The 11,399-nt window shown below is 39.4% G+C and overlaps 2 protein-coding genes across 2 annotated transcripts in view; both read left to right on the forward strand.

Moving 5' to 3' along the window:
• The window catches only part of LOC107740530 (receptor-type tyrosine-protein phosphatase kappa-like), a 142,709-nt gene extending 138,703 nt beyond the window's left edge, over positions 1-4,006 (forward strand). Inside the window, exon 9 of the mRNA XM_016552979.1 lies at positions 3,762-4,006. Within this exon, the coding sequence (XP_016408465.1) occupies positions 3,762-4,006 (245 nt within the window). The remainder of the gene's footprint in view (positions 1-3,761) is intronic.
• A 535-nt stretch (positions 4,007-4,541) lies between these two features.
• Positions 4,542-10,525, forward strand: LOC107740531 (receptor-type tyrosine-protein phosphatase kappa-like). Its single transcript, XM_016552980.1, has 3 exons — positions 4,542-4,838; positions 9,917-10,026; positions 10,289-10,525. The coding sequence occupies exons 1-3, from the start codon at positions 4,544-4,546 to the stop codon at positions 10,523-10,525; spliced, it is 642 nt and encodes a 213-aa protein (XP_016408466.1). The 5' UTR covers positions 4,542-4,543.
• Positions 10,526-11,399: the final 874 nt, after the last annotated feature.

The following is an 11,399-nucleotide window of genomic DNA, read 5'->3' on the forward strand; positions in this document are numbered from 1 at the left end:
ACGTTTTCCTCTTTTGTTTTTTTATCCGCCATCTCTATCTTTCTGTCGCTCGGCTCGGCTAATGTCCGTCCCATGCACTGAACGCGCTCTCCTCCACATCACGAGTAGACACGCCCCTTATTGCTGATTGGCTACAAGTTTGTTTTGCTATTCGGCCCGAATCAGTTTTCTAAAGTGTTTTTGAAAAATCGCATACCCTGCCTTTAATATTAATAATAATGTAATATTTTAAATATTTTAATATCAAATGTACACTTGTATCAGTATTTGATGTTATGTAGTAGTCATGTAGCAAGTACCAAGGCATTATTGACATAACAGTATGACTTTCTGTAAAGCTGCTTTGAAACTATGTCTACTGTGAAAAGTGCTATGTGAATAAATACAAATACAAAGTAGAAAACATACTCTACACAAACATGTGGATGCAAACACTTCTAGCAAGAGAATGAGTTCAGTTGTTACGTTCAGATTCTTTTTTTCCCTGATGCAATGTAATGCAAAACACAAAATATGCATTATAATCTCAGAGTTGCCACGAGGGGCACAGTAGCAGACATTTGTGTAAACCGTCTTCTTCTATGCTCAGTTTTCTGTTATCTGATTAATAGCACATCTGGTTTAATGCATAAGACATGTGAAGCAAACTGCATGAAAATGCATATAGTTACTGTGACAGAAAAGCTTCAGTGGGCTCGTGTGTGTGTGCTTCCATGTGTAGCAACAGCTCAATACTAGATTGAGTGTTTTGACATCTGGTCTCTGACCTCACACACCTCAGCTCGGTCCTGCCTGACTCTCAGGTCAAAGAGAGGCTGGACTTTATTGAGAGGTTTGCTGATTTATGACTGTACACGAAGGTTTCAGTTTAGTTAGAGTTAAGGTTAAGTCAAAGATTAATGTTAGGGTCAAAGCGTACTGGACATTCAGTCATAACACCATAATGTAGTCATAATTCAGTCATCTCATAACCAACCACCAATGCAGAAAAACACTCTGCTTTTCATCCCAGAGAGAAGACGGCCGCATGCATTCACCGCTACATATATGTGTTGCATGATGCATTGTGTGTGTTTAATGACAGTGATGAAGTGTTTGGCACAGGTGAATTACTCCGTTACAGTAATTACAAGCCATCTTGGAGTGCGGCACTGTTGCATTATGGGGAGGCATTATAAGAAACCTCTCTCTCACTGATGCATTGGCTAGTTTAGAGATGCTTCAAATGTCTGCATTTCTGTGTGTGTGTGTGTGTGTGTGTGTGTGTGAATGAAGGAGCCTTTATCTGGTCCACAGGTGCCTCATTTGCTTTCACAACACTTCCCGTCTCTCTCTCGGACCACTCGTACCAGTTCACTCACGCTTTTCACTTCAGCCTTTTTAAATAAATACATCAGAAAGAGAAATTTTTCAACCGAAAGCCGTTGTTGCTATGAAGTTGCTATGAAACTGAAATAGTGTCTGATCTTCTCTGTATTGTGACGTGCATCTGAGTAAAACGGATGCATTGGTTGTTGACTGGATGCAGGCAGATCTGAATAAGAAGTAAGAAATGGTTGGCGTTTAAGAGTACCTAAATGATTGGAGAAAACCTGCAAACATACCCTAGTAAAAAAATAAGGCAGCGGCTATTTGCACTAAGTGTAAATAGCAATAAAGGCTATTTGCACTAAGTTAAAATAGCATATTTTCTTAGTGATAGATGCTATTTACACTAAGTGCAAATATTGATGGATTCTATTTACACTGTTAAAATAGCAGGATTAATGAAGGAGCCTTTATCTGGTCCACAGGTGCCTCATTTGCTTTCACAACACTTCCCGTCTCTCTCTCGCACCACTCGTACCAGTTCACTCACGCTTTTCACTTCAGCCTTTTTAAATGTAAACATCAGAAAGAGAAATTTTTCAACCGAAAGCCGTTGTTGCTATGAAGTTGCTATGAAACTGAAATAGTGTCTGATCTTCTCTGTATTGTGACGTGCATCTGAGTAAAACGGATGCATTGGTTGTTGACTGGATGCAGGCAGATCTGAATAAGAAGTAAGAAATGGTTGGCGTTTAAGAGTACCTAAATGATTGGAGAAAACCTGCAAACATACCCTAGTAAAAAAATAAGGCAGCGGCTATTTGCACTAAGTGTAAATAGCAATAAAGGCTATTTGCACTAAGTTAAAATAGCATATTTTCTTAGTGATAGATGCTATTTACACTAAGTGCAAATATTGATGGATTCTATTTACACTGTTAAAATAGCAGGATTTTCTGCTATATATACTACTTATTGCAAACAGTGGCAATTATCAGCACCTCAGTACTGTAGTAAATTATAAAACAGTATGCAATAATAAAGTATTGAGTGTAAATTATAATTTTAATTCAAATTATTAAATGGATGCCACCTTATTGGGACAATAAAGCCCTCCCTACATCTAGCCTAACCCTACCCGATACTTTATTTTCAACGTTTCAATTATTTCTTTCATTTTTTTTTTTAAATAAGTGCCTTGCCAATGTGATACGGGATTTGAAAAGGGAGAAAAAAGTTCGGCAAAAGGCGGATTCGAACTCGGGTCGATCACGAAAAAAAAAAATGACAGTACGCAATTTACCATTTATGCCACCGGAGCTGATGTTTGACAGTCAGTTTTTGTAGTGTTGACTGCCCCAATCACACTTTGGGGGGCGGAGTTAGTGTAAATAGCCTCTGCCAGCAAGGGGTGTACTTAGTGTAAATAGACACTCCGAAAAAATAAATATACTAAAATGTATTTGAAATACATTTATTTCATGCTAAGCATACTACAGGTACATTTACATATTTATGTACTTAATAAAAATATCCTGCAATTGTACTTTTTGTACACTAAACTGGTCTACTTAAAGTCTGCTAAATTAAAACAACTAATTTTATGTTTAATGCACTTTAATTGTGGGGAAGTAGTGCTGAAGTCCATCTAAAGATATACTGAAGTATATTTGATTGTGCTGAAGTGGAACTATACTTCAGGTGCACTTTAAATATCTTGCATTTAAAGACCGATATTATTCAAAGATCATACAGTCTTCATTAATTGTGACATTAAAAAACATTTAGGCTTAATATTAATAAATGTGCGTTGTGCACAATGTAGTGCACCAAATAAAGTTAAATTATAATTTTTATATCAGTAAGTCTTGAGCGATACGTCAGTAAATATGTTAATAGATTTGAACTATACTTAGTATGAAATAAATGTATTTTAAATACATTACTTTTTTTTACTAGGGTAAGCAGAGAGAAGGTGCTTCACAGGAAGATTTAGACATGACATTTTGATCTAAGACTTTGAGTTCAAAAATGAAAACGGGAAAACATGAACATGAATGACTCGTTTACATAATCTTTAACATGCACTTAGATCGTTTTAATAGTTTGGGTGGCAATAAAACTTGCTGGCCTGCATAAAATGTCATGGAATGTTCACAACTGGCATTCAGATTTCTGAGATGCCAAAAAAAATCATAAAAGTCATAACAAAAAGTGGAGTGAGATGAGCTAATATTGCAAGCAATTGTGGAACAAATCTAAATAAATGAATGTGTCTGTCACATCATCATGCTTTTATTTGCCTCCAGGAGGGTGACAACTTCTGAATTGCATTTTAACAATGAGTTGTATTTGTGAATCCGAAAAGTACTTGATATGTGAACGTGTTTCAGAGTCCTGCTGAGTGTGAATCGTGTCTGCTAGTGTAACCCGTCTCTCGTCTTCTCTCTCAGAGCCCATGCGGACCCCCAAGAGTCTGAAGATCGCAGAGACGCAGGCGCGCTTCATCGCCGTGGACTGGGAGTCGCTGGGCTACAACATCACCCGCTGCCACACCTTCAACGTCACCATCTGCTACCACTACCACAAAACCAACCAGAGCAAAGCCGACTGCCTAGAGATGGACCCCAAAGCCCCCCGACACGTGGTGGGCAACCTGCCGCCTAACACCAACGTCAGCCTGAAGATGATCCTATGAAATAAATGTATTTTAAATACATTACTTTTTTTTACTAGGGTAAGCAGAGAGAAGGTGCTTCACAGGAAGATTTAGACATTACATTTTGATCTAAGACTTTGAGTTCAAAAATGAAAACGGGAAAACATGAACATGAATGACTCGTTTACATAATCTTTAACATGCACTTAGATCGTTTTAATAGTTTGGGTGGCAATAAAACTTGCTGGCCTGCATAAAATGTCATGGAATGTTCACAACTGGCATTCAGATTTCTGAGATGCCAAAAAAAATCATAAAAGTCATAACAAAAAGTGGAGTGAGATGAGCTAATATTGCAAGCAATTGTGGAACAAATCTAAATAAATGAATGTGTCTGTCACATCATCATGCTTTTATTTGCCTCCAGGAGGGTGACAACTTCTGAATTGCATTTTAACAATGAGTTGTATTTGTGAATCCGAAAAGTACTTGATATGTGAACGTGTTTCAGAGTCCTGCTGAGTGTGAATCGTGTCTGCTAGTGTAACCCGTCTCTCGTCTTCTCTCTCAGAGCCCATGCGGACCCCCAAGAGTCTGAAGATCGCAGAGACGCAGGCGCGCTTCATCGCCGTGGACTGGGAGTCGCTGGGCTACAACATCACCCGCTGCCACACCTTCAACGTCACCATCTGCTACCACTACCACAAAACCAACCAGAGCAAAGCCGACTGCCTAGAGATGGACCCCAAAGCCCCCCGACACGTGGTGGGCAACCTGCCGCCTAACACCAACGTCAGCCTGAAGATGATCCTCACCAACCCGGAGGGACGCAAAGAGAGCGACGAGACCGTCATCCAGACGGAGGAGGATGGTACGAGAGTGTAGCACACACTTCCCTACCCTTTTTGACCACAACAGTATTACTTATGAGTATCTGTAGATTAAAATAATTCATTCAAATGATTATTATTAAAATGTAAATAATTACATTTTAGAATTCACACATTTTATAGAATGCAAATGAATGCAAGATGTTAGATATATACAGGTTCCAAAAAAATGTTTAAACGGGGTTGTTGTTCATTATGTTTTTTATTAAGGGCAAACTGGTTGTTTTTCTGAACCGTTTCATTCTTTTGGTTTGAAAACCAAAATTACTAATATATGAGGTAAGTGCATTCATTTAAAGATGGAAAGTGCAGGCCTGCGTCGTTGGTTTCTGAGCGTTATTCTTGAAAATTAGCTCTGTGTCCAATAACTGCGCTGTGTTATGCATGAGATCGCATTACAGCGGAGAATTCAAATGTTTCAGATGCATTGTTTCATCTGTTGAACACTTGTCATTCAGAGACATATGGGTCGAGACTCGAAAGACACTGCAGGTGAAGAGGGTAAACATTTTGACTAATATCACAAATCCAATAGTCTAATAGTCACGAGTGGAATATGACTATGACTTCCGTTGCACGTTCTTACAGACAGTACTTGAGACTAGGGCTGGGTATCGTTCAAAATGTTCGATATCGATACCGATACCGATACCTTGACTTCGATACCGGTTCCTGAACGATACTTTTTTCGATACCAATTTTATGAAATCAATTTTAACAAGATTACATTATCTAAAAAAAAAAAAACTTTGGTTTTATTTCTCAGCTTGTTGATGTTTATACAAACTCAAAGACTCATCTCCTGAGCCACTGCACAAAGGAACAAAATGTAACCAACACAATAAATCAGTGCAAATAGTTTTAATAAAGCTCAAATAGTCTTCAGTTTACACATCTGTTAGGCTACATTTACACTAGAGCGTGTTCGTTTTAAAACGCATAGCTCAGACAGAATCATGATTTCTATTTATTTTCCACTGATTTACTGATGAGCATTAGCAGCTTCCAGCGCTGTCTGCTTGTGTTCTCTCTTCCATGATCGCTGCTCTGACTCAGAGGTAATAACAGATTTAATTTCAGCAACATTACATGGCCAAAACACACATTAGATGGCAGGTCCGGATTTACCATTTTTGGGCCCCCTTCCCTATTAATATAATAGACCTCCCATAGGTATCGAAATTTGGTACCGAACGACGAGACGTTTTTCGATACTCGATGGTATCGAGGCAATTCGGTCGGTGCCTAAAAAGTATCGAACACGATACCCAGCCCTACTTGAGACTCTTGTAAACTGCATTTCGAAACTCACACCCAAGCACAGACAGTGTGAATATAGCCTACAAGGCATGTTATGGAAACAAAATAGCCCAAAATGACCAGTGCATGAAAAACAATGGTTTGCATGTAGTGTCTTGCCTTAAATTAAGAAGTATCTTAATTTTAATGAGCTTATTTTAAATAATTTTAAGTCACCCTAGTGGACCCCGGGTTGAGAACCACTGACCTATAATGACTTTGTACAGATTTCTTTGGTGTGTCATGTGATTGTGCTGTAATCGCGAGTCCAGGTGTGCTGACTTGCTCTTTTCCATATAGTGTTAATATGCCAAGTCCTTCTATGCAGCTGTGTAGAGCAGATGATCACTGATTCTCACTGTATGATAACATGAAGAGTGTGACGTGGCTCTGGACTCTGTTGTGGCTAGTTGAGTTTCTCGGCACGCTGTCTGTCGGTCCACAGATGATAAGTGCTCAGGCATAAGGGAGTCTGACATGAATTCATTTTGCCCTCTCTCGCTTTCCTCCATAATACTGAGGTGAGCCATCAAGATCACTGATTGGAGGGGCAGCGAAACCAAACGTCTAGATATCGCAAAACCAGTGAACATCCATAAATAATACAATGTTCACGACATCCTGACGTCATTTCTACTCCCCTGAAAGTAGCTTTTACTGTTATCCACACTGATCATTTAAGAATGCCACAGTTTGAGTATTACAATATGGGGTCAGAAGAACATCCAGGTATAAAGGCAAATAAAAGCAACTCATGTAAACACCTTAATCATAATATTGTCTTATTCAGAATAAGGTAAATAATGAGATTAGTTACCGATGTCCATGTAAACGTACTCATTGAGAATCATGTATCCTTGTTGAATTTGAAAATAATAGTGTTCCTGGATCCAAATGTACAGAATCCATAATCCCACCATGAAGCTGCCCAGCCAGTGTCCATATACACAAAAAAGTATTGGGAAACACCACTTAATTATTGAATTCATGTGTTACATTCAGACTCATTGCCACAAGTGTATAAAATCAAGCAACTAGCCATACAGTCTACATTTGCACACATCTGTGAAAAATAATGGGTCTTTCTGAAGAGCTCAGTTAATTAAAGTTTAGTACTGTGATAAAATGCCACCTTTGCAGTAAATCCGTTCATGAAATTTCATACCTGATAGGTATTCTATGCTGTAATTATTATTGGAAATTCTAAGCATTTAACAGCAGCAACTCAGCCACAAAGTCACAGAGCGGCTCACCAAGAGCTGAGGAGCTTGGTGTGTAAAAGTCGCCCATACTCTGCTGATTCCAGATTTCCACACTTCCCCTGGCATTAATATCAGCATAAAAACTGTGCGGCGGGAGCTTCATGGAATGGGTTTCCACGGCTGAGCAGCTGCATGCAAGCCTCACGTCACCAGTACAATGCCAAGCGTGGGATGGAGTGGAGTAAAGCACGCAGACACTGGACTCTGGAGCAGTGGAAACCTGTTCTGTGTTTGGCGAGTAAAGTTTGTTGGAGGAGGCATTATAATGGTATGGGGCTGTTTTACAGTGGTTGGGCTAGGCCCCTTACTTCCAGTTTCTTATCAAGACATTTTGGACAGTGCTATACACTCCAAAGTCTTGCGGAAAGCCTTCCCAGAAGAGTGGAAGCTATTATAGTCTGTCTGTCTATATTAATGTCTGTGTTTAGAATGCGATGACATTAAAGTAGAGACCTGCACTCCTCTGTTTGCGGGATGCGGGAGAATAAAATGATTCGCGGGACACCCGCAAAATAGAAATTATCTAAACATAAAGTGTCTAAACCATATAAATTGTTATTTATCTGTTGCACTAAAGCAAAAAGAACTACCAATATTAACATTAAAATGATTAGCGCTCAAGCTAGACATAGTTTCCATTTATAATGTAGCCAATCACAGACTCAGCTGTTGATTTCTGGAACGCAATGGCCAATCAGAGGTGATTAAGTTAGAATCTCCTCACCGCACTGAAAAATCCGTCCCGCGCAGGTCTCTACATTAAAGTCCCTGTTGGTGCCAGGTGTCCCAATACTGTTATCCATATACTGTAGTATAGATCTCACATCTCGCCCAGAAACACACGGATCTGCTGAAGTGTTGTAAGATCAGGTGACTGACTTGAGATGGCCCATTTAAAATGTTTACATGATTACACTGACAGTTAAAGCCTCTTTGTGTAACATCTCTCTCATGGAGAAACAGATCAAGACGTGTCAAGAATGTATAAATATAACTTTTTTTATTCAGAAGATGAGATGAGTGAGGCAAATAATTCAAATAAGGCAGGAATATATTGAGCAATCGAACACGAGCACACCTGACAGTCATAAGTGGGTTAAGATGCTGTGATTTCTTGACACATCTGGGACATGCACATCGCCTGCACAACTTTTTTTGTTTGTGAATAGCGTCGCTGCACAATAAAGGCCTCCGTCAGCGGCTCCACGGGCTGAATGCCGGCAAAGCCAGGTTTAGGTGTGCGCCGCTAACAGGAACACCGTTTGTTTTCATCTGCGCATATGCAAATGGGTTTTGAAGCTAACATTTTCTTGTTTTGATGAGATGACACACTCCTACCAGAGTACCATCATTCCTGCCCATTTCTTTTGTGTTGTGTTGATGGCCTTTTTATCCCGCAGAATGATTTATAGCGAACGTGCGCAGAATCACAGTCAGGTACAGAATTAATGTTGTGCCCACATTTAATATTCCTTATGCAAAGAAATTCACATGTAGGCACAATTTATATGTGTCATCAAAATTAATTTCACTCATGGAAGCAGGAACTTTTGCATCAGAAGGTTTTAGTTTTTCCAGACTTTTCACTGCTACTGTACTCAGCATTTTCCTCATATTTATACTCTTTTTTTTTTCTGATACTGTTATGGATATGTGGATATAGATGTGACCCTGGAGCACAAAACCAGTCTTAAGTCGCTGGGGTATTTGTATTTGTATTTATAGCCAAAAAAAACATTGTATGGGTATAATTATAAAAGAAATTATTTTTCTTTTATGCCAAAAATCATTAGGATATTAAGTAAAGCAAGCTTAAGGCTTTCAGATGGTGTATAAATCTCAATTTCAAAAAATTGACCCTTATGACTGGTTTTGTGGTCCAGGGTCACAAATTGTCTTAACCTGCAGTATGGGGTCATTTATAAGCAATAAAGAGCTGCTTCATCCCTTACGAACAATAGAAAACATTTGCAAGGTTTGTTTCCTACAATGGATTGTAGGTAAATATCAACCTCATCCAGCATTTTTTTATATATTTTTTTTGTCTTATAAAGTATCCCCTTGCTGTATCAGTGTAAGAAACCACTGCAAATGATTCAATCCGTGAGTGAACTGTTCAAATGAATCAAACTGAGTCATGAACAGTTTCAGACCTTTTTACAAACTGATTGGACCAATTCCATCAATATTGACTCAACTGTGAAAAAAAAAACATGCATGACGTGATTGCTGAAATATCATCAGGGTTTGTATACAATAATCTTCATTGTCAGGTAAGGATTTATCAGTAATGACAAATTACCCTAACCCTGCTCATATACTGGTATCATCACTGGTCATCATAAACGCATATCAGTTTCTAGCTAAAAATGTTCCACTGAGGTAAAGCTTTCAATAAGACAAGCCAATGTTATTCTCTCGCTGAAGCCGGTTCTGCTTGCTTTTAGTGCTTGTTGAGTGTTCATTTCTCGCCGTGTCTGTGTCTGTTTGTGCTGTAGTGCCCGGACCGGTTCCCAAGGAGTTTGTGAGAGCGACTCCGTCGGAGGATAAGATCTCACTGCAGTGGAAAGAGCCTCTGGAGCCCAACGGCATTATAACCCAGTATGAGGTAATGCTGCCAGTGTCTCGTTCCAATTCCACTGTGTGTCAGATTTGAGTGCTTGTGTGCAAACCTGAAGCCTAATGTATTAAAAGCACACACTCTCTTGCACCGTTTGTACATAGACGTTTGTATTTTCTGTGGAAAAACTAAAAATAAGAAAAACTATGAAAATAAAGGAACCATCCTATATACAGTATATAATGCATTTGAATGAGAAATTGATGTTTTAGCAATGTTGTCTTGTTTTCTGGGTGTCTGCTGTCTCCAGATCAGCTACAGTAGCGTGCATTCGTTCGACCCGTCAGTGGCGTTGCTGCGGCCGCTTGTTCTGGTGTCGTTACCTTGGAACACGTCGCGTCACAACTTCACACAGCTGCATCCAGGAACCACCTACCAGCTCCTGATCCGGGCCAGTACCAGCAAGGGATACGGACCCCCAACCACACTCAACGTCACCACCAACATATCAGGTATGCATGAGCTCGTGTTGTTACATCAAATCTGATCCCATCTGAAGTAGGGCTGGGCGATATTTCGATAGCGATAATTATCGCCATATAATTTTCCTCGATAAAACGGTATGAAGAGTTCGATAAATGTTCGATATAATGTTTATTAGGGCTGGGACAATAAATCGATGCATCGCGTTTCGTGGATGGATTCTGAGATTTTGGGAATGCATCGTGATTCTCTCTGGAATCGATTCTAAGCTTAGTTTTTAACAGCAGATGGCGCTCTAGGCTAGTTTCAAAGTCACGAAGAAGAGCGCTTGTGCGTTCGGCTGAGTAATGTAAGTGGTTAAATGTACTTGCACATCGGCTTTTATGCTTTTATGATGCGAGATTAATGTGAACACAGCCCACTGCGAACACTCTTGTAATTCACTTCAACCTTTTCAAACTTTATGAATGATTATTTTAGGTTCAAGTGGTGCGTGTGTAAGGAACCAGAAGCAAGCAGAATTCGGCTATTTCTAAAGCACGCAGCGCCATCTGCTGTTAAAAACTAAGCTCAGAATCGATTCAAGAGAGAATCGTGATGCCTTCAGAAAATCTCAGAATCGATGCAGATCATTTCTTGATTCGCGATGCATCGATTTATTGTCCCAGCCCTAATGTTTATGCGCCAAAAGCAGCGCTGTGAGATCCAGTGTGAAGCGCTTGAACTCAGCGATGAACACAAATGACTCTGATTTAAAAGTGATAAAAGTGATTTAAAGCCAAACAGGAGAAACACTGTGTGCAACGAGACAGTCAGAAGGCTTTTAATCTACACATCGCCAATGGTATTGTGTGGGATATTCACATTGAATTTTATTACAGGAGTAATGGTATATAATTATAGTATGTATTGTATGTATTTCCATAGCATGTGTGCAT

The sequence above is a fragment of the Sinocyclocheilus rhinocerous genome, unplaced genomic scaffold (genome assembly GCF_001515625.1).
Source record: "Sinocyclocheilus rhinocerous isolate Xijiao unplaced genomic scaffold, SAMN03320098_v1.1 scaffold1246, whole genome shotgun sequence".
Classification (NCBI taxonomy): Eukaryota; Metazoa; Chordata; class Actinopteri; order Cypriniformes; family Cyprinidae; genus Sinocyclocheilus; species Sinocyclocheilus rhinocerous.

Bases quoted from the DNA above. Each gene is read 5' to 3' on its own strand.
- LOC107740531 (XM_016552980.1), top strand. From the start codon at position 4,544: ATGCGGACCCCCAAGAGTCTGAAGATCGCAGAGACGCAGGCGCGCTTC. The intron at 4,839-9,916 runs GTACGAGAGTGT...TTTGTGCTGTAG, and splicing joins CATCCAGACGGAGGAGGATG to TGCCCGGACCGGTTCCCAAG. The intron at 10,027-10,288 runs GTAATGCTGCCA...TGCTGTCTCCAG, and splicing joins GCATTATAACCCAGTATGAG to ATCAGCTACAGTAGCGTGCA.